General features: G+C 38.6%; 2 protein-coding genes across 4 annotated transcripts in view; both read left to right on the plus strand.

The window, feature by feature from the left end:
- The first annotated feature begins 52 nt into the window (after positions 1–52).
- On the plus strand, positions 53–17,120 carry INTS2 (integrator complex subunit 2). The gene is made up of 24 exons (XM_082776376.1): positions 53–434; positions 747–885; positions 1,579–1,681; positions 1,967–2,080; positions 2,753–2,883; positions 2,983–3,156; positions 3,348–3,574; positions 4,091–4,216; positions 4,822–4,893; positions 4,988–5,102; positions 5,731–5,799; positions 6,235–6,369; positions 6,905–7,081; positions 7,788–7,896; positions 8,749–8,853; positions 9,310–9,474; positions 9,688–9,889; positions 10,017–10,142; positions 11,606–11,795; positions 12,430–12,675; positions 13,707–13,814; positions 14,427–14,532; positions 14,709–14,885; positions 15,673–17,120. Exons 1-24 carry the CDS (start codon positions 142–144, stop codon positions 15,840–15,842), a joined length of 3,579 nt encoding a protein of 1,192 aa, XP_082632502.1. The 5' UTR covers positions 53–141; the 3' UTR covers positions 15,843–17,120.
- A 344-nt stretch (positions 17,121–17,464) lies between these two features.
- The window catches only part of BRIP1 (BRCA1 interacting DNA helicase 1), a 58,582-nt gene continuing 53,118 nt past the window's right edge, over positions 17,465–22,928 (plus strand). Inside the window, exons 1-6 of one of the 3 annotated variants that reach the window (XM_082776076.1) lie at positions 17,465–17,494; positions 18,733–18,852; positions 19,613–19,724; positions 20,253–20,447; positions 20,739–20,866; positions 21,790–21,924. In XM_082776076.1, coding sequence (XP_082632202.1) covers positions 18,760–18,852; positions 19,613–19,724; positions 20,253–20,447; positions 20,739–20,866; positions 21,790–21,924 — 663 coding nt within the window. In that variant the 5' untranslated portion in view covers positions 17,465–17,494; positions 18,733–18,759. Of the gene's footprint in view, positions 17,500–18,730; positions 18,853–19,612; positions 19,725–20,252; positions 20,448–20,738; positions 20,867–21,789; positions 21,925–22,928 lie in introns of those variants that run through there. The other 2 variants (XM_082776075.1, XM_082776077.1) reach the window with 2 other exon arrangements.

Consider the following 22,928-nt stretch of genomic DNA (forward strand, 5'->3'; position numbering starts at 1 on the left):
TCCTCTCGGGGAGCAGGGAGGGAGAGGAAGGGGCGGGCCGAGGCCTCCCGCCCGCCGCCGCCGCTCCCCTCAGGGCCGTGACGCGATCGCTTCGCGCCGTTGGCAGCGCCCGGCTGAGGGGACCCGGGGCCGGCCGCCGCCATGGCCGAGTGCTCGGGGCTGCAGTTCGTCAGCCCCTACGCCTTCGAGGCCATGCAGAAGGTGGACGTGGTGCGCTTGGCCGCCCTGAGCGACCCCGAGCTGCGGCTGCTGCTGCCCTGCCTGGTGCGTATGGCCCTGTGCGCCCCCGCGGACCAGAGCCAGAGCTGGGCGCAGGACAAAAAGCTCATCCTGCGGCTCCTCTCGGGCGTCGAGGCGGTCAATTCCATCGTGGCCCTGCTCTCCGTCGACTTTCACGCCCTGGAGCAGGACGCCAGCAAAGAGCAGCAGCTCCGGTAACTCCCCGGGTGGCTGCCGGCGGCCTCCCTGCGGCTTTACTCGATATATTCGGGGCTTTTGGGGGCGGTCGGTACGCGCTGAGGGGCCGAGGAGCTGCCTGGGCTTTTGGCTGGGCTGTGGGGAGCACAGACCCTGGTCATTCTGCTGGTATTTTCTGAATACACCACGTTAATCCGCCTAAATAGGTTGTCTAATGCTCAACCTTTAGTGTGACAGAAGAAATTCTTGCGGAATTATTGTCTTTGACCTGAAAAGCTGCCAGTGCATACAAAAGATGTGATAACTGTTGTGTTTTAATCATCTGGTAGGCACAAGCTTGGAGGAGGCAGTGGAGAAAGCATCTTGGTGTCGCAGCTGCAGCACGGCCTGACGCTGGAGTTTGAGCATAGCGATTCGCCTCGCCGGCTCCGGCTCGTACTCAGCGAATTACTGGCAATTATGAATAAGGTAAATTTCTTCCTTTCTGGGTAATTGTGAATTTTATATTAGCAAGACAAAGAAGCCAGAAGGCTTTGTTCTTAATAAGTTGATGTACTGCCCCGTTATGTTACCACTGCTACTGCTGTTGTGAGTACACTTCTCCAGATCTTACCTGGTGCTCCAAGGCTTACAGTTTCCATTTTATCGAACGGTGGCTTGTGAGTAAACTCCTTATGAACCCAACGTCCTAGAGGAAGTCTTTCTTCCTCAGAACAAATAAGGGTAATCTTTTCTAATGTAATATTTGTTCAGTGTATCTCATAAAGTGCTTTACTCAAATATAACGCGATTTTGTGATGCATCAGTGCAGAAACTATATTTGAAAATGAAATTGTGTTCTTACTCTTATTGCAGTATGTTAGCTACCCTATTTCTCGTATTTTTTTCTTCTGTATTTTATTTTCCTTGTGTGAACTTAATGTATTTTTAGAATTCTTAGCTGTTTTTCTTCTAGAAAGAAACAATAACGCTACTTATATTGATGTACTTCTGTTAGTAAATATTTATTACTCTAAACATTTCCTTGACTATGCGATATTTCTAGCTATATGTTTTTGGCAGTTTTAATAGATCAAATCTATTGAATTTCAATCTAGGGACGTCTGATCAGACAAATTGTTTCCTAAAACTTGTTCAGTGATGATAAATAATGCCTTGCAGGTGTCAGAATCAAATGGAGAATTTTTTCTCAAGTCTTCGGAGCTCTTTGAGAGTCCTGTCTATCTGGAAGAGGCAGCAGATGTTCTCTGTATTTTGCAAGCAGGTATATATATAGATATAAAAACTACAAATATATTCCATTTGTATTAATGTTGTAAGAAGTTATGAATTCAAAAGCAATACAAACTTAAAAGAAAACAAAACTTTTTGACCTGTCATGACTGATTTAAGGTTAATCTCAGCTGTATAGCTTTTTGAAAGAGGGATAATCCACAGGTAGATTTTTTTTTTCGTTCATTGGTTTGATATGTTACTTAACAGCATATTAAATACAAGTTTTTATTTGTTTCATAGTGAAACTCTGTAACTTCTAAAATTTTTTATCCAGAGTTGCCGTCACTGTTGCCCATAGTTGATGTAGCAGAGGCTCTGTTGCATGTCAAAAATGGAGCCTGGTTCCTCTGCCTCCTGGTGGCCAATGTTCCTGATAGCTTTAATGAGGGTGAGTTAGTTTCTTCTTGTCCAGCTTAAAAATAAAGATTTGAAATAGTTTCTAGCAATGAAGTTCATTCTAGGCTAAACCATATATTGTGAGTATTTGAACTGATGAGTGCTTAGCTTATGAAATGTAATTGAATGCATTTATGCTTAGAGATGCTGATAGGTCTCCCCTTCTCATCACGTTCACTCCCCTTTTTGCAGCCTGACTTTAGACTCGCTGTGTGCATGTTGCAGCTTCTCATCTGTTGTGTTGGTCACCTTTTTAAAGGCAGTGAATGACTGGGATGATGAACCTGGTTTAGCTTTGCTAATAGTACCTGTCCTTCAGATTGAGCCATATTATGATGTGAAAGATTTGTATTGACATTGCCCATTTAGTATCCTGTACCCTGCAGTAAGATTTCAGTCTCTAGGGCTGCCAGATGCACAGGTTGTATTAGATGAAGTATAAATAATAAATGGATGATGTGTAAATCTACAAAGATGCTGTAATTTCTCAGAGGGGGAAGACCATTTCCTTGTTTGTCCTACTCAGTGTTAATCACCAGTTCTTGGAGTAGCTGCGTTAGTAAATCATAGTGAGCCGAACAAAATGGCTTGGCTTTGTGTTTATGGATATGTGACTTTCTGTTGGAAAGGTCAGATTTACTAACGCCTCCTGTTGGATATTTAGTCTGTAGAGGCTTGATTAAGAATGGTGAACGGCAGGATGAGGAAAGTGTTGGAGGCCGTCGTAGAACAGAAGCACTCCGTCACCTGTGTAAAATGAACCCTTCCCAAGCTCTCAGGGTCCGAGGCATGGTGGTAAGCCTGTAACTCATCTGTCATGAGACAAGACATGAATAATATTTGTCATCTTAGTGGAATGTTAAAAAGATAATTGAGCCTGGACATTTTATCTAGGTAGAGGAGTGCCATCTACCAGGTCTTGGTGTAGCTTTGACCCTGGATCACACCAAAAATGAATCTTCGGACGATGGAGTGAGTGACCTGGTGTGCTTTGTGAGTGGTTTGCTACTTGGAACAAACGCAAAGGTTCGAACTTGGTTTGGAACATTTATCCGAAATGGCCAACAGGTGAGACATAAATGTGTTGCATGTTCCCCGGTAAAGAAAATTTTCTTTAAAACAAACAAATAAACAAAACCTCAGTCCTTCCCATTCTCTCTCTTTTTTTTTTTTCTTGAATTACGGAAGCTCTTCTATAATGTAGTGTCTGATAAGATTAATTTTATATTGTTGTTCTCCTCTTTTAACCTCTTACACAGAGAAAAAGAGATAATATCAGTTCTGTGCTTTGGCAAATGAGAAGGCAGCTGCTCCTGGAGCTCATGGGAATCCTTCCCACGGTTCGCAGCACACACATTGTTGAAGAAGCAGATGTTGATATGGAGCCAAATGTGTCCGTGTATTCGGGACTGAAGGAAGAGCATGTTGTGAAAGCCAGCGCATTGTTACGTCTCTATTGTGCTTTAATGGGAATAGCTGGGCTGAAGTAATGAATGTTTTAATGCTCTTTAATATGTTTTTACTCACTGTCTATCAATTTTTTTTTTAACTTAAAATAATATTAATGCATGAAGTGTGTTCCTCTGATTAATGCAGCAAAACCAGTGTTACAGATTTCATTAAAGTAAGTCTGGGCCTAAGGGTGTAGAACAGCTGAATAGTCTAGCAATGTACTTTGTATGAACTTTGAATTTCTTTTTCTCTGGTTTTACGTTTTAGAGAGCGCTAATGTAGCATCTTCATACAACATTAGTTTTGGTTTTAAGTCTGTTGTACCAATAGGCATGCTTATGGCCTGGGGAAGTTTTCTCACTGTTATCTCTTAGCAGCGATTTTTATTGGGATTCTTCAGTTCAAAGAGAAGTGCCCGTTAATCTAGATATTCGTATATTGATAGTAACTTGATAAACAGATTAAATAATAGAGAAACTTTAATCTTTAACCATTCTGATGAGGTTGGAAATCCCTGTTAAATGATCAGTGTTTTCTCCTCCCCCTTCAGACCAACTGATGAAGAAGCTGAGCAGCTCCTGCAGCTGATGACCAGCCGGCCTCCTGCAACTCCAGCTGGTGTTCGCTTCGTTTCTCTTTCCTTTTGTATGCTTCTGGCCTTCTCCACTCTTGTCAGGTACCACAATAAAGGAGGAGTTTTGTAAAGATATTACTGTTCTAATACAGCTAAGGCAATGACCTCCAGAGATGCAGTTTTTTTCTCTCCTAATTCTTTATACTAATCTCCCTACATTAGTTGAAGGGATTTATTTCACGCTGCTGTAAGTGTCTGAAACTGTGGTCTGCTCACCCACGTGCTGGTAACCAATCTTTTGAGGGGAGTATTGGCAGTAGCTTAGTTTGGAATGGTTTTTGAAGGCTAAAGTAGGCCTTACCGGTTACTTTTCCACCGAACATATTTATGACTAAATTCTTTAGGGACCTTATTCAAAAAAGTAGCAACATAGTTATTTAATGGATGTAGCTTTTTGCTGTGTGCTTTCAAGACAGGAAATTGCCTGACAGCTGGACTCTTGCCCAGACTTCGAAGTTCATGCTAAATATCAGTGCTTATCTGCTGTTTGATGCTAAGTAGACAGTGTCAGAAAGTATCCTGGTATAAGATTCCTCAAATACTCTTTTTTTTTTTTTTTTTTTTTTTTTTTTTTCCTGCTAGTAATTGTTAGTTAAACTAACTGTAATTCCTGGGAAATGGATCTTTTCTGTAATTTCTTTGTGCAGTACACCGGAACAGGAGCAACTCATGGTAATGTGGCTTAGTTGGATGATAAAGGAAGAAGCTTACTTTGAAAGGTGAGAGCAGGCTTCTTTTGTTTTTAGTGTTTCCATTATTCTCATATTTACTTATGTCTTGTTGGGAATTAACTCTTCCTCTTTGGTATCGTAGTATTTCTGGTGTGTCTGCTTCCTTTGGAGAAATGCTTCTCTTGGTAGCCATGTATTTCCACAGTAATCAGCTCAGCGCTATCATTGATTTGGTCTGCTCCACTTTGGGAATGAAGGTAAGTCCTAAGCTGTTTCTAACACACACATTTCTCTGTTAAAATTCACTTTCTTACTGTGAATTTATACTCTTGTATTTACTTTAATTTTAATAAAAAAAACCTTGGTTTTGCTAATGTACCTGAGTAAACATATACCCAATAAATGAGTAACTAACTTAAATTAGTTCCTCTAGAAACACATCACACTGTGCATAACACTTGGTACAGAGGAATGTTATGATAAAAGGTACCTTCAAAAAAGTTGACTTGTTGAAATCATTATTTACAAGAAATTATTTTTAAAGACGATGAACTGATGTTGTTTCCAAACTGATCTGCAAAGGTTTTATTTTAAACAGTTTAAAGAAATATCTATCTGTAATACTTAATTCACTTTTGTAAGTTATCAAGGGAGACTTGCTTCAACCAATTGTTAAGCTAGTTAGTTAGATTGCAAGATGAGGAATATATAGTCGTGAACTTGTGATGTTTGAAAATAGGGTTTGTTTTACATGTCAAGTTTAGATATGTGAATCTTTTCCTTGTACCACAATAGAGACAAATTTTAAAAAGTTAATAGTTAATAAAATAAATTTACAGAACTTATAAGAAAGCTAGAACTTAACGTTTTGTTTGTTTGTTTCAGATTGTTATAAAGCCCAGCTCTCTGAGCAGAATGAAGACAATCTTCACACAGGAGATTTTCACTGAACAGGTATTTGAAGTCTAAGCCTTTTTTTTTTCCTTTGCTTTTTTTTTCTTTCCTTTAATCGCTTTGGTTTGACCTACAAGAAGTTGCACCATCCCTATAATGAAGAACTTTGGCCTTTTCTTTTTGTACAGTGATCTAATGTGTTTTGAACATTAGGCTGTTTTTAAATAATGGGAAAGCAAAGGAGAAAAATAGCCTAGAATTACATAAAAATATAGTAACAGGAAATTGTTTATAAACGTAGTATATTTGCTACAATTTTGCATATACTGTATTAAACTACGTAAAAGTATTCTTCAGCTACCAAACAACCAAAAATAAATAAATGCCTGAAAGGATGCAGCTGTGTAACTTTGTCACATCGTGCAGATATGTTGTGATATAGTGATATATATATTTTTTGTGGTATTTTTCTTGGTAATTATAACTTTCTTTTAGGTTGTCACAGCCCATGCAGTTCGTGTGCCAGTTACAGGCAATCTCAGTGCCAACATTATTGGTTTTTTACCTATTCACTGCATTTACCAGCTTTTAAGAAGCCGGTCATTCACCAAGCACAAAGTATCCATTAAGGTATGATATTCATTTTATTTCTGTTCTTTGTTTTGGATGTTGACTAGGCTTTGCAGGCTTTATTTTTTTGGTAGAATTGCCTAAAAAGTTACAATATGAACAGAGTTATTAATGAATCTTACTGTCTATTACCATGCAATTTAAGAAGGGACAATGTATTAAGTTAGGATACCTAAGAATGGTCCATGTATTGAGTTAGGATACCTAGTTATATAGCTCTGTAATCCAGGATTCTGAACATAGTTAAGTTATATATAATTAGAAGGTTATCCCTGTCCTCTTTCTGTGCTAAAATCGTAGTCTGAGCAATGTTTTCAGCCAGGACAAGCTTTATTGGTAGATCTGTGTAGAGCAGAGAAGGCTCTTTTTGGATATGCAGTTTATGACTACATTCAACTCAGAACAGGTATTATACTTTCCAAAGTCAAAACCTCATTCAAATACAATTTTTTGTAACTAGTTAAAAAGGACTGTACTTGCAAACAAAAGAATTACCTGTCAGCTTTGAAACTAAACATGGCATGTTTTTTTCTAGGACTGGATCTATCGGCAGCTCTGTGAAACCACCACTCCACTCCATCCTCAGCTGCTTCCTCTAATTGATGTCTACATTAACTCTATTCTTACTCCTGCATCAAAATCCAACCCAGAAGCCACAAATCAGCCTGTCACGGAACAGGAGATACTGAATGTTTTCCAGGGACTCACTGGGGTAAACAATTTGTTTGTTTCTTTCATGTACTTTCATGTCAATGTATGTGTGGTTTAGTATATTGTATACATGCTTGTTTCAGATTCTGTAAGTTGTCTTATTTTTTGTCTTTAGTCCTTACACACTTGTTGCCCTACAGTGATGGTCATATGTTTATAAGTGAGTCTTTTTAGTGCTACCTAGATTTCCAGGAGAATTGATATTTGTCCCCCTTTTACCCATTTCTTTGGGAAGTAATCAACTCACAGTATTAAAAATACAGATTAGAACACTTCTTAAAAATCATGGGTTCTTCCTAGCAGTAAAATGAATTAGAAAGAGGAATTTTTTATCTTGGATTTGTATAATTTTTGTACTGATTTGGCCTTCTTAGATCAAAAATACTAAGTCATTAAAGCACTCTAGCTGTTTTTGAAAGAAACATTTTCTTTTTGATAGAAGTGTGGGTTGCCTGGATGTATGTTGAATGAGTAGTAAATATTAACTTGTGCTGGAATCCTGGGACTACCAAGACATCAAAAATACCTTTTATGTTGGAAACTTTTAAGAAAAGAAAAAAAAAATCTTCAACTTTCAGCTTGGACCTCCTATGGCTTGATATTTTTATACAAGGTTTATTACTTTATCTTTTTTCATATTTGCAGGTAAATACAAATTTTTGTTCTCAGGAATGCAATGTGACATTTGTTTGTGGTTTTCTATACAGGGAGAAAATACTCGTCTTACTCAGCGTTACAGCATCACAACGCAATTGCTTGTCCTCTACTATGTCCTGTCATACGAAGAAGCACTTCTGGCAAACACGAAGACACTAGGTATATGTGAATGAATCTCTGAAAAATAACAATCTAAAAATTTGATGCAGCTAGAGGGATTCTTACAATAGCCAAAAATTTATGTTGCTGTCAGATTCAAGCACAGTATGAAAAGCTTAGATTCTTGTAGTAAATACAGCATTACCATAGAAATAAAGCAGATAAACTGTCTGCTAAAAATCCTTAGCTGAGTAATTGGTTTTCCAGATTGAAAAAGGTCCAAGCTGGCCAAAAAGTTATTTACATTTACATGAATGTATTTCTGTATTTTTATAAATATTTTTGACCATGTGATAAATCTAGCAACAAATAGCTAAGACTTCTTAATCACTTCAGATCTTCATTTGTTCATGTGTTAGCAAACTAAGCAAATCTCTTTGGGCTGGCAATTTTATAATTTTATAGTTGGCAAGGCTGAATGATCCCTTTCTATCTTTCAAATTGTGGCTTTACCAGTTCTAAAAGAACGTTGTGTACATTACTGACTGAGTTTCATTTCAATGAAAACATAATATTTATATCTATTTTTTTTTAATGTTGAATACAAACAGTGCAGATTTGAGTATGATCTCAAAATCTGTTGGACTTGATCAAAAATAGTATGAAGATGTGAAAAATCTAGATGACAGGGAAGTCTTTAAATGGAAATGTTCACAGAAATAGTTTCCTAAAGGACGTAGTTTAATGCTTTACCAGGAATGAGGTGTGCTATTAGGGGTTTTCTCTATTTTAATTGAATAATATAGAGGCTAATGCCTTACATTTTCCTTACTGATTCAGCTGGGGAAATAGATTTTTTTTTTTTTTCACTCTGTAACTGTTATGTGTGGATTTTTTCCTATTCCCTTACAGCTGCCATGCAAAGAAAACCCAAGTCTTACTCTTCAGCGTTAATGGATCAGATTCCAATCAAGTACCTCATCCGGCAGGCCCAAGGACTGCAGCAGGAACTGGGAGGTATATCTGTGCATCAAAGTCTAATGTCGATAAAGAAAGAAAGCTAAGCTTGTTTCCAGCTCTTCTGCTGCTGGTTGTATCAAAGTGTGCTTGCCTTTTTGTTTCATTTAAACTGTGTCAATAGTAACTAGTGAAATTATAGATATATTTAAAGAGTAACTGTGAAAGTTTGAGGAGGGTAATTCTTTCTAGAGTAGTTAGTGTGGGAATTACCTGAGAATTTATAATTGTTTCAGGCTAAGTTTAAAAGCTGCTGTAGGGTCCTCCCACCTTTCCAAAATGGAACTTTTCCTTTCTGTTGGAGGTAGAATTTCAGGCTCTAAACATGCAAGCTCGTTGAACATTTTGGCAGTGATTCAGTTAAGATCTATTGTTGAAATGGTAGGCACAAATGTGTTCAGGTGACTAATGTAACTATTTAAATCTGAAGTGTATACTCTCTTAATGCCCTTAAAGGCTTGCATTCTGCACTGTTACGCCTTCTTGCAACTAACTACCCTCACCTCTGCATCGTGGAGGACTGGATCTGTGAGGAACAGATCACGGGCACTGATGCCTTACTGAGGAGGATGCTTCTTACAAACATTGCGAAGAATCATTCTCCTAAACAGCTCCAGGAAGGTAAAAGCTTTGTTTGAAGTAAGCAATTTTCTTTCCAAACTGGTGGAAGGAATATAGTGGGTTTGGAAGTGCGTAGTCATTTAATTTCTTTATGCAAATGCAGTATGATCAAACAAAATACTCTGCTGCAAGCTCGTTAACTTAGGAGTCTTCAGGTCAAGAAGTCAGCAAAAATGTCATAAGTCCAGTTTTACCATTGTCTTTGTTTTATAGCATTTTCCATGCTGCCTGGAAATCATACGCAGCTGATGCAGATTTTAGAGCACTTAACACTTCTCTCTGCTGGTGAATTGATCCCATATGCAGAAGTATTGACATCAAATATGAATTGCTTGCTGAATGCTGGAGTCCCTCGGAGGATTCTTCAGACAGTCAATAAACTTTGGATGGTTCTTAACACTGTGATGCCGAGAAGGTAGGCTCAAAATACCATTTAGTTTGCTGTTGCGAACAGCAGGAAACAAATCCTTTTTTTTCTTATGGACTATCTAGTAAAAAAACAAACAAACAAAAAAAGCAACTTTGAAACAATCTCATTTTAGGTTATGGGTTATGACTGTTAATGCTCTGCAGCCTTCAGTAAAAATAGTCCGACAACAGAAATACACTCAGAATGATCTGATGATTGATCCTTTGATTGTACTAAGATGTGATCAGAGAGTTCATAGGTAAGCATCTCTTTTAGCTTTTTATGCTCTGCGGTACTTATATTGATACATAGTGAGTGCTGTACATAAAGGTGTCTCATAAAAAACTAAAAAGGTTCGTTACTTTGAAATATTTTCAAACTAGTCTTACGAGCTTCTAAGATCCATCTTTTGCTGCACCATATTCTTGTATTAAGCTTGTTGGTCTGAGGATTGAGTGAACTGTGCACGCTGTTTGAGCATGTCATATTGTCCAGCTGAGTGTCTTGTTAAACAGCCTTACATGTAGTTCTATTTTGGAAACTGTGATTTGCACATAGATCATCCATTTTAGATTTGTGTGTGTGAATTTGTTCTAGACGTTGCAGCATGCTTAAAATGGCTGCTGCCACATGGTGGTGGTGGTGGTTGTAACTGTAGCATCCTTCCACTTCACAGTTGTCTTTTGACATCCTTCATGGACCTGTAAATATTTTCTTTTTGGGTAGTGGTTTCTGCCAGCAGGTGCTGGTTGTATGTAACAGAGGTAGATTTGCTTCATTTTTCAACTAAGTCTTTTAGCAGTGCAGAGAAATTACTTCCTGTAGCTGTCAGTGATGACAGAGGAGTATGTGTAAAGCTGCACTGTGGCTTTGATATAGAAGAACAAGCTGAGAATTTTAGTAGTAGAAATGATCATAATTGATAGCAGCAGACCAGCTTGTAAAAGTACTTCAACCCCTAGCTTTTTTCCTTTTTGTATTCTTTTTCACATCTTCTATCAGTTGTGGTTTATTTTTGCCCCTTTTGTTGTTGTTGTGTTTTTTTTTAATACCCTTCTGTTCATAATAAATGGCTAGTATCATCTTGATTTGTTCTTCATATTCTTGTTGGTATGCATCTGCCCCCCTGCCTTTTAGCAATTGAGCTGTTAATCCAATTTTCATTAGGCTTGCTACAACTCTGCTAGACTTCAAGTTTCTATTGATGACATCTTTAATGCCAACCCGTAGGAGAAATATTTAAATGTATGTCCATTCAGCCCTGGCTGCAAATTGAAAATCCCAAGCTTCTAAAACTGTCAGAGAGATTTATAATGCAATGTGATTTGAAAACCATCATGTTGGTATTGTAGAAGCAGTTGTTTAGAGCTTCTCTGCCTTATATTTTCTCCATCATTCAGATCATTATTTTGGTTTAAATTCACATATAGCAGAATTTTTTCTAGTTTCCTTTGTTTGTCAGAAGTTATTCTCTGAAGTAGCTTCTTGTTTGTGTAGAGGGTATGCATGCATATGCGTGCATGAGAGAAGAAGGACTGAGTGGCAGGACAGCAGAAAGGCTTGTACCCTTTAGTGTTTTGCTGTGTTGGAGAAAGCAGCTTTAGTATGGACCAGAGTACAATCGAGTGAATCCTTTTGGAGTTCTTTTAAGTTTGTTTTTATTGTTACTATCTTATTATTCTGCTTACTGAAATGACTTTATTGTATGTGTTCCTACATTAGGAGCCCTCCTCTGATGGATATAACTTTGCATATGTTGAATGGATATCTTCTTGCATCGAAAGCTTACCTCAATGCTCACCTAAAAGAAACAGCTGAACAGGACATTAGGCCATCCCAAAATAATGCAATAGGTCCAGAAGCCCCAGAAGTTACAAGGGAAGAATTAAAAAATGCATTGCTTGCTGCTCAGGTAAGGGGGGGGAATGGATATTGAATGACATGAAGAAAGACAATTACAAAACAAATACAGAAGTGGAAAATAAATAAAAAGGTTGTCTTTTTTTTTTTTTTTAATTATTTTTAATTCTTGCATTCAGATTGTTGACTATTTTTGGAGAGTTCCTGGGTAATCCTGTTTCACAGACATTCTATTCTTACCTTTGTCTGGAAGAATGGCACATCTAGAATCCCTCGTAGAAGATGGTTTTTGAGTTAATGGAGGTTTTATACTTAAATGGGTAGCATAGTCCCCTCCAAATTATGTGAATTGCATGGTCATGAGTGTTTTTTGGCTGATCTGGATGCTTTAGGGGGCTGTTGGAGATGTATTTTGAAACAGTACGTGATTCCCTTGAAAAGATTGTTCTGACCTGTGGTTACAATAATCTGGTGGATTTAAGCTTTTGTTCAGATAATTTGTTAATGTTCTCTAGGGTTTATGATTCTGGAACTGAGTTGTGGGATTTCTTTTCCGATACAAAAACGTTCTATAGCCAGAAATTCTAGCCATTTGGCAGCCTTTAATTTCTTAAATTGTCATTACTTTGTATTTTGTTTCTTATTTCTTTTTTTTATGTGTGCTCTGTTGCTTATTTTCTTCACAGGACAGCGCTGCTGTGCAGATCCTTCTAGAGATCTGCTTACCGACAGAAGATGAGAAAACTCAGGGCAGTAATACATACAGTTTGCTAAAGAGCGTTCAGAGTACCTCAGGTCCTAAGAGTCCAGAACTAGAGGAAGAAGAAGATAGCTTGCTGTGCAATCTTCGAGAAGTCCAGTGTCTGATCTGCTGTCTGCTGCATCAAATGTATATAGCCGACCCCAACATAGTAAAACTAGTTCATTTCCAGGTCTGGTTTGCATTATTTTAGTTCTTTTCATGTTTCTTCTGGTTAGGAGAGAGCCAAGTGAAGTGGTCAAAGAATGCTGGATGCTATTGTTGTGTTCCTTACAAATTACAAAAGCACACTCCTCTTTTTCCCATCTTCCCAAATTTGTAGTACCCACATTTCCACCAAATTTCAGTGCTTTTGTTCGGTGTTGTAGCTGAGAGAGGAGCAGCTAAACTATGCCTGTTCTTCATCATTAAACACATGCTTTGTTTGTGCCTTTGCCATTATTTATGCTGAAATAGTGTGTCCATTCTAGGCCAAAGAAAACTGGCGTACTCATCTTGTAATTACTTGTTCCACATCTTGTGTGGTTTAGTGTTTTTCTGGCCATGTTCTTAAATTAATATACCCATTATTCAAAACTGTAATTTGGCTGCAAATATCAACTTCTTCTTATCTTTCCTTTTTGCTAGGGCACACTTTATCTCTTTAGAGTGGAAGGAGAAAGGATGCCCCTGCCACAGCAGCTGTAGGCCTTCACAAAAAAGAAGGGGGGGGGGAAGCTTAGCAAATTTTTTATATAAATATGTTTTTTGGTATGTGTTAAATCTCTCATTGCCAGATGGTAGTTTCTTTAAAAGCAGTTAATTTGCCTTGACCTGGAACTGATTAAGTGACTGGAAAAGTTGTAATAGTGCAGTTGTGAAATAAGCAAGTTGGGGCCTATAGTGGTGTTTGGAACACGGGGCAAGGACACAAAAGAAAAAGAATCTATGCAGCTTGGTTTAGTTTGGGGAGCAGAAAAGGAATTTATATGCAAATAATAGGTTGAGTCCTGTGGATAAAGAACTGATTCAGACCCTGGGTGTGTCACCCAGCCTACTTCATGTTGCCTTGGGGGTACAGGCCTGTTGCTTGTCTTTCTGAACAAAAGCGAGTTATATTTGTTTTGAAAAAAAGCAATAATGCAGATCTAATTTAAAACTTCAATTGAAGCAGAATTTTTAAAACACCTTGGGCATATCTGTTTTCTTTCCTTAATCCCACAGGGTTATCCATGCGAACTTCTGGCACTGACAGTGGCGGGGATTCCATCAATGCACATCTGTCTGGATTTCATACCTGAGCTCATTGCCCAGCCTGAACTTGAAAAACAGGTACTGTGCAGTCGTCTCGTTTGGGAGTCACTGGAAGTAGTTAATGCTGATGCAGTATTGGTTAGGGGGAGAAAATAAAAGGATCACTTAAAAATAAGTCTCGTTCTAACCTGCCCAGTATATTAAGGTAGTATCGGTAGCACTTTTACCTTAGATTAAAAGCCCTCCCACCAAATCTGGGATTGTGATGACTCTGCTGACATGTGTGTGTACACTTGCTTAGGAAATGCTCATGCATTTCAATGTTACTTTCAAGAACATAAAAGCACTTTCAATAACAACTTTTTTGTATATATTGCCTATATAACAGTTGGCAGAAGTTTTGCCTTCTTAGATTTTATCTGGTACTTTATAGCTAGAGGAACTTGCATAAAGGTTTAGATTTTGAAAACCTGTTTGTTTAATGTTAAACATCTGATTTTTTGATTTTTTCTACGGCAGCATAAAAATTTCACAGTAACTATTTTTAAGATTTCTCTTGCTCTTATTTTCTGACTATAAGATGGGGAATATTTACTAACTCCTAAATTACATGAAGAGCTTGGGATTGAAATTGCAAAACAATTTATAACTTCTTGCTTATTTTTCTTTTGCCTTTTACCTACTTAACAGATATTTGCTATCCAGTTACTTTCGTATTTGTGCATCCAGTATGCACTACCTAAATCTCTCAGTGTGGCTCGTTTAGCTATCAATGTGATGGGAACCCTACTCACAGGTAAGCATTCCAGCAACTCCTTAATGCATTGGTTGTGGAAGTTAGATTTGTCTAAGTTGAATAAAATTTTGCCACAATGCCACTGTGTTAATTACGATTGTAAAAGTAACAACAATTCTTGACTGGATTATGATAATAGTTGCTTTTTTACTTACCCATTTCCTTTTCCTTTATAGTTTTAACCCAATCAAAACGCTATACCTTTTTTATGCCAACCCTGCCTTGTTTGGTGTCGTTCTGTCAAGCCTTCCCTCCTTTGTATGAGGATATTATGTCGCTGCTGATACAGATTGGGCAAGTTTGTGCCTCTGATGTTGCTACACAGACAAGAGACTTTGACCCAATTATTACACGTAAGTAAAGCAGCTTATATTTCAAAGGTAACGTCATGGTCCTAGGGAGAAAATAATGTTAATATTTCAAAAGTTTAAGCTTAGTAAATGCAATATGAAATGTGCTAAAGTTAATTTGTAAATACAGAAGGGATAGGGTTCAGTGGATTTATTGTGTTGGAGAAATTAGAAGCCAAAGGGGCTGAAAGCACCCTTTTTATTAAGCTTTGTACTGCCAGCCTTTTGCTTTGTTTCCCCATTTGTATCATTGTGAGATGTATCTGTGCAAGCAAGTGTTGTCAATAGAATTTGCAGTTATAGTGCAAGGTTAAAATGTGAGCAAAGGCTTTTGGGAACAATAGGACGCTTTTGTCTCTCAGCTGAGGCATAATGGTCATATAAGTCTTCCTAGTCCATTGGAAATGCAAAGTCAAATGAGCTATCTGATGTCTTATACAGCTGTTTAAATCATTTGGTTGATTTTTAGCAAGTAATTTTGACTTTTTTTCTGTCTAACACAAATGTTCTATTCATGTGATCCTGTGTTCTCTGATGCTATTTATGTTTAAGAGATTAAGAGGGTATATAAAAAGAAACAAAGAGGCAGATATAGGTAAATGAAAAAGAAAATTTGTAGTGTCTGTAGAAATAATCTGTGGAATTCAACTGTCACTGTTTCATGTACCAGGTTTAAATTGACAATTTAATAGCATATGTTTATGTTGTGGGTGTAAAATAACAACTGTATTCATTTATTTATTTATGTTTGATTTTTTTTTTTAATATTTATTTTTATTTATTTTTTCAGGTCTCCAGCAACTAAAAGAGAAACCAAATGAAGTGTCAGGACTTTGTAAAGATTCACCTTACAAAAGCTGTTCAAGGGATTTTGCGAGTATGGACCCTGATGTTCAGTTATGCCAGTGTGTTGAGAGCACTATCATTGAAATAATTAACATGAGCGTAAGTGGAGTTTAGGAAGAATGCAAATGAGATTATACTGTAGCTAGTCCCGTGGCCTATGGTGCCTAAATTTGGATAGAGCTGCCAAAGTGGATCGAGGAGCTGGAGCACGAGAAATTTTTCTTTCACTGGATTCGGTTAGGTCTGAACCTTCTTAAAAGAGAATAATACTTCAGGGAGACTTGTTTTGCTTTCAGTGAAAACTTTTGAGGCTGTTGTGGTGGGTAAATCATTTCCAGGGAAAGTAAGAGTGATCTTTCAGGCTTGCCTGGTTGCACACTCTGTGCAACTCTGTGATACAGCAATGCACCCATAAAAGGTTTCTTGACACTGTGAAGTGAGTACTTAATTTATTGAGCAAATGGCAAAATGATGGTGAAGAAAAAATTGAGATTGGAAAGCTTTACTAAAATTCAAATAAATGACTGTCCAAGACGTTGCAGAGCAAAAAAGATTTAACTTTTTTTTTTTTCCCCAAACCATTGGTCGAAGTGTCAGTTCATGAGATAATTTTAAAGGTCAGACAGCCTTCAGTGGAAGTTTGAAACTGGTCTCAAAGGAATAAAGTGAAGGATAAGCTTAAACAGAAATTAGTGTTGGAGGCGACAGTGCCAGCAGCTAAATTTCCTGTAGTGAAAGGGATGACAGATTTCAGCCATACCAAAGCAGTTCCACACAGCTCAGTGAACAAGAAGGCTGAAGAATCCTTTGTGCTTACCGCGTGCAGTTGGTTGTTCCTTCATTTACAACTGCAGCAGTTAGCCTTGGTGGATGTTTTGTGGCGTTGCAGAAGGGTGTTTATGGTGCAATGTTCCTGAAGCTTACACAAGCTTTACGTGAGGCAGCACATGCGCCTGCAGCAAAGAAGATTGTTTGGCTGTTGTGCCAGAATTGACTGTTGTACTTCAGCACACTTGGATTGCTAAGCTTGGCAGCCCAGATTTGCTGTTTCTTGAACTACAACATCCAGGATCCTTAATTAAAATATTTTTTTGATTTAAGCCAGTTTATATTCCAAAAATAACGGTCTGATTCTTTAGTGTGACTTGAGAAAGTCTTGCATACATCTGCTTCCTGTGATGGACAGTAAGTGAGAGACACGAGTGCTGGATTGTGGATCCTGCTTCCCAGCTGTGCACCAGGCTCCTCGGTGTGCGACACCATCAGGCTCCCAGGGATGGTTTTGTTATCTCCGTGTAATGTATGTAAATAATTAAAACACGTGCTGTTTTTTCCCGTCGTGTAATTTTATATGCTGTATTTGTATTTAAATAAAAAAAAAATAAAAAAGACGATTTGAATCGATTTGTAGGTGCTTATACTTCTAATGTGGAAGGGATCAGCAGCCACTGATGCCGTTGTAAGAAGAGGGGCAACAAAGAGGGAGCAGAAAATGGGGGGGCAGCAAAGTGGGGGCGCAACCAAGGCCCAACTCCAGCCCCAGGGCAATCGGAGGAGCTGCTCGGCGTGGTTACCTAGCAACAAGGGCAACCCGGAAGCCAACACGCCCTTCTACCATTGGCTCTAGTCGTGCGGCGGCCGGGGGTGGGGCCGCTCAGTGTGCGGCTCGCTGAGTGGCGGCTCGGCGCCCTGCCCTTACAGCCCATTGGCGGGCGGGGCCGAGCCGCGCGGGAAGCGGGAGGCTGCCGGGGGCGGCCTCGCCTGAGGTGAGGTGCGCGCGGCCCGGGGGGGAGCGGGCAGGGGGGCGGCGGGCTCGGCGGGCGGCCCTGAGGGGGTTAAAGCGGCCCGGGGGCTCCGTGCTCTGCCCCGCTCCGCCGTGGGGCTCCCTGCGCTGTGTTCTAACCTCCCCAGGCCTCCGGTGGCTGCCGCCTTCCGCCCTCTGGCTGAGGGAAAAGCCTCTCCCCGGGCGCGGCGGCGGTTTCGGGGCCGGCCGTGGGCTCCCGGTCTCGCCTCTTTTCGTTAGGGCTCGCTCGGTGCCGGCAGAGCCGGTGCTGGAGGTGAATCGTGGCACGCGGGGGTGCTGCTCTCGTGTCTGTGTTCACACGGTAGAAGTCAGGTGAGGACACGGGTTGGCGAGTTCACGTGTCGCTGGAAGGCCGCCAACATCGAACTGCGCTTCTATTCTGCACACGCTGAAATCCTGCAAGATGAGTTTTCGTGTCTTCGAGAAACTAGGCGTTGTTTTAAAAGCCGTACAGACCTACGCTATTTTTAATTCAGAGTTTTCAGCGTGGCAGGGAAACTGACTTTCCTTTATTCTCCAGAGTGAGAAAAATGTCAAACAACACTAACAGAACAGAATAGTAGAGCGAATGACAGCACATTCCCCCCTCAGAGTAATTGCTGTGTAACCAGTAAAAGAAAGGTGTTGGTTTAAGACATCTCTTTTTTAAAGTCACTGTCCATTTGTACTTTCTCATAGCCATAAAATAAACACTGCAAGCAACCCTTGCAGTGTTTATTTCAAGCCAGCTGAATTGTGGCTTGCTCCATCTTGGTGTCTTAGCGTCTTCTGCTAGTGGACCTGCAGAATTGGAAGATTGTTATTTTTCTCTTAATAGTCATTTAAATATCCTAAAATATTTGCTATCTAGGGATCCAGGTTCTTATCCAAACAATATTCCATCTGAGAATTAGAATCTAAAATGGTGTTTGCATTTCGTTCATAGTTTGTTGTTGCTGTTTTCATTTTAAAATTGCTTAAATTCCTAATGTTACTCGTCAGATGGCGGTAACTTGTTTTTATTTGTAACAAGGACCGAGCATGAACAGATGACAAGTAGTATAAGTGCCACTCATATACATGCCACTTTTGTTACTATGCTGAACTCTGAGCCCTCTTATCAGCTTAGCAGTTTCTGCTTGTTTTTGTTTGGTACCATGTGTTGTTTCAGGCTTTGCCTGGTTGTTAATGTTGACTTGTTAATACTGTTTTTTATTGCAGTTATAAACCTGAAATAAACGTGGAAAAATGTCTTCTGATGTGTCAGAATATACTATCGGGGGAGTGAAGATTATATTCCCTTGCAAGGCTTACCCTTCACAGCTTGCTATGATGAATGCTGTAAGTAGATTCATGTTAGCACCTGCTGAGCCAATAGCTTATGCTTTGCAGTACCTGTCAGCCCTTAGGAAACTAGTATGTTAAATTCAGAGCCTCCAATATCTTGAGAATTTCAATTGCAATGTAACTTACTGGTCTCTGTGCTGTACGATGATGATTCCTAGCCCCTGACAGGGTAATGTTGAAGTACTCATTTGGATTTGTGAACATTGAGGGCTAAGAATCAAGTTGTAATTTGTAATATATATGCTTATTTAAGTAAATGTGTTCTAATACAAATTTTATATAATTTTGTGAGAATGTAAGGAGGAAATTATTTTGTAAAACGTCTTTTAAACAGAACGTAGTGCTTCAGTAAGTTTTCTCTTTCATGAGAGTTTCTCTAAAAGAATTATACTTTATATTTAAGAAGTTTTAAACTTTTTTTTTTTCTCTGTGGGGCAATTGCATTTGTTGTCTGACATGTTTTCAGTGTTTTGGTTCTGTAAGATTAAAGAAAGCAAGCTAGCTCCATCAGGTGTTCTGAACAGGTAAGCGTGTCACAGCCCCCCGTAAGTGAACCTTATGGAGCATGTTCCTCTTGAGAAAAATACGGCTAAGGCTTGTTGTCCTGTGGTTACTCTGAAGGATGATTGGGTGGGATTGTTTTTGTTTTTTACAAGATAGCAGTTGTCCTGATCTATTTTTAGAAGCATAGTTAAAGATATCCTCTTTTTTCCCCCTGTTAATCCTGATCTTGTTCTTGTCATTCTCTTTAAAGATAGTTAAGGGCTTAAATAGCAGGCAGCACTGTTTGTTGGAGAGCCCCACAGGAAGCGGCAAAAGCTTGGCGTTACTTTGTTCTGCATTATCATGGCAGCGGTCTATGTATGGTAAGCTGTTGTAATGTCTGTTTGCATCGTTTTTATTACCACAGTAAGTTACAATGAATTGTTGTTTTTCAGCCTTTGACAATTTGGCTTTAGGAGTCTACCTAGGTCTTTGACCATGGTTGTACATACTGGCTTATTGTCAATGAGGCGTTAGGCAAGCAAAATGGCCAGTACTACTTAGCAAAGTAATTGTCGTGTTAAAATGGATTTAGCTATCTGTTATCATAAGGGAATTTTATGGCTGTTGAAACTTTAAAAGCAAATACCTGTGGCTGGCAGTTACGCAGATTGAATTGCAAAAGAGGGGTATTTTTCAGTTCTGCAAGTTGTTACAGTTCTTTGCGCTGCAGTTCTTCAAAGAGTGATGACAGCTTGTTCAGTCTGTGTAGCGTGTAGAGGGATGTGAGGTTTATAACTGGTACCTAAATGAACTCTTTCATCTTAACTGTTATGAAAGTCTAGTGCTCACGTATAATCCCGAACAGGTTCTAATGGAAGACAAATGACCGTGTCCTTTATCTTCCTTAGAGAAATCACTGCTTAAATCGTCATGTGAAAAGGAAGACAAAGAGCCAGAAGCCTTACCACCGTGTCGCTGTCCGTGTCATTCCCAATCGGAGAGCAGTGAGGCTGCTACAAGTGTGAATCATGGTGCTTCTTGTTCTTCTAATAATTATGAAACAGAAAGTTCCATAAAAACTGGAAGCCTGCAAACAAACACAGGTAACTTCGTACCTAGGCAGCTAAGAATCTCTTCTAGCAGTAAAATACATAGCCAACAATGTCACTTTTTATGCTTTCAAGTCAGGATCTATTTTACCATCATAATAGCGGACTGCTGCTTGATTCTGCCCTGCATGGAATTGGTAGTCTAGAAATTCCCTACATCATGTGTCTTAACCATATTTGTAATAAATTCTGTTTTTTAAATGTTGCTGCTGCTTAATGCATTTCTAGTAGTGGACAAGCATTTTAAAAAAAAAAAAAAAAAAACACATTTTTTTTATTTTTCAGAATGCCAGGAAAGCAATACCCTAGCTTCAAAATTGTCTGCCAAAAAAAGGGCATCTCTATGTGAAAATGAGAGTGATGATTTTCAAGTAGACAGGAAAAGGATTCGTCCTTTAGAAACCGAGCAACAGGTGAGCAAAGTTTATTGGCAGTAAGATTACCCAGGCACAGCTCTCAGACAAAGCTGTCAAATGCCAATCAACGTTTCACAGAAAGGCACAGAGAATTGTTGAGTCATATCGCAGTCATAATTTAGATTGACAGATTTTGTTCATTTTTTGTAACAAAGGAGACCATTGTAGCATTATATTATTCATAATGCCATGTCCTAAATGACTTCTTCCATGTTTAAACACTTAATATCCCCAAAGTATATGTATTACCAGTTGATCTGTAACGTGTAGTGAAAGTATGAGATTCTAGACTTGAATGCTCTTGCAGATATATTTGTAAAATACAAATAATACCATGGTAGAGCTGTGTTTTATAATCTTTTCAAAATGTCTGCTTTCAAATGTAGTTATCTCTTGCTTGTGGTGTGGAGTGTGGTATTTCTGTGACGTTTTCGTCATGTTCACCAGTATTGGTATCACATGACTTAGTACTTATATTCCTATGTGCGCTGTAAATAGCTTAAATTGCTTCAGAGTACTGGTCAGACAGTTTCCTATGTCTAAGTTTTTAGATTAATATGGCTTGAACTTATTTCTTGTTATTTTAGCCATGGAAGTTTTCTTGTTTTTATAGTATTATAATCTCTTATCAGTTTTGTAACAGCATAAAATAAAAAAATCAAAGCTCAGCAGTAGTTAACTGTTACACGTTTTGTTATTGTATTGAACTAGCAGTTAGAATTTTATAGCTCTTCCTAAATGACATTTGTGTAGCTTAGATTTGTATAAACTTGTATAAACATGTATATTATGATGTGCTGTATTATTGACACAAATCCAGTGGAAAACATCTTAAACAAAACATACGTGGCTATTGTAAGCACATACTTCAGCCCCATATGTTTTAATGCAGTACTTTTTTTTTCCGTTTTCTCCAACAGGTTAGAAAACGGCACTGCATTGCAAAGGGAGTCCAGCTAGTTGATGCTTTAGAAGTTTATAATCAGAGAAAAAATGGGGAGCTGATTGTTCATTCTGAAAAAAGTGTGAAAAACCTTACTTTTTCTCCCAAACCAGTAAGTAATGTAACATGTTTTCCATCATGATTGTTAGTTGAAGAGCATTTTTTTTTTTTGACTGTAAAGAGATTATGCATAACATGTAGCTTGCTAATCAAGTTTTGCAAAACACCGTGCTTCCAGCTGCTTTATGGCCTCGTAACTTGCTTTAAAGTAAAATGTTGTCACTTTCTGTAGCGAGAACTGCAGTGGCTGTTACTGCTAATGGTGGTGTCTAACCAACATGGTTTGCAAAGTGTAAGTTATATCTATTCAAGTCGTTCTTGCAAATAGTTGGTTGAATTCTTTTAGCCACAGTTCCCCGATAGTGAAGAATCTGGCTCTGCAATTCAGCCTGTAAACTTCCAATATGTGGCAGCAGTTGAATAGGATGAGTAAAATTCGTATGTTATATCTGCATTTATAGTGGGTTTGTGACACCACTGAAAAACTTAAAACTGGGACCATGGAAGTTAGGCGAGATCGCTTGACAGTTTGTAGGTGTTGCCCAACTTGCCATTCTTTGTTTGGCATATGTAGTAGATGAGAGACAGCACTTCATATTGAAGCGTGTGCCTTTTAAACGTTAAAAGAAATAGTGTGGAGAAAGCTGGAGCTGATCTTTACAATATATTACAACAAAACATTACTAATAAATATTGCACACGATTAAGAAGAAAAATCCTGTGTTACTGTGATACTTATTTTTGTAGTAAAATGGTTGCTTTCATAGCAGAGGTATCACAGAAGTTGAGGTACAAATACGCAGCTGTTTCTGAAGCTTTCTGGTAGGCATTCTCTGCAATTCTTGGTGTTTGGGTTTTAATAATTTTAGGCAAAAGCATGTTTAAGCAAAGCCAGTAGAATGAAAAATATGGCAGTGCAGAGATGAGTGTGAGATGCCCAGTTACATTAGTGATGTAGCTCCCATGAATGCTTGACAAGAACTATTCTGTCACTGCCTTTGATAATATTCAAATATAGGAGAATATGAAATTGTGTGAGTTTGAGGCAAATATGAG

Source organism: Aythya marila (assembly GCF_965140915.1).
Source record: "Aythya marila genome assembly, chromosome: 20".
NCBI classification, from domain to species: domain Eukaryota; kingdom Metazoa; phylum Chordata; class Aves; order Anseriformes; family Anatidae; genus Aythya; species Aythya marila.

Bases quoted from the DNA above. Each gene is read 5' to 3' on its own strand.
- INTS2 (XM_082776376.1), top strand. From the start codon at position 142: ATGGCCGAGTGCTCGGGGCTGCAGTTCGTCAGCCCCTACGCCTTCGAG. The intron at 435-746 runs GTAACTCCCCGG...ATCATCTGGTAG, and splicing joins AGCAAAGAGCAGCAGCTCCG to GCACAAGCTTGGAGGAGGCA. The intron at 12,676-13,706 runs GTCTGGTTTGCA...TTAATCCCACAG, and splicing joins TAAAACTAGTTCATTTCCAG to GGTTATCCATGCGAACTTCT.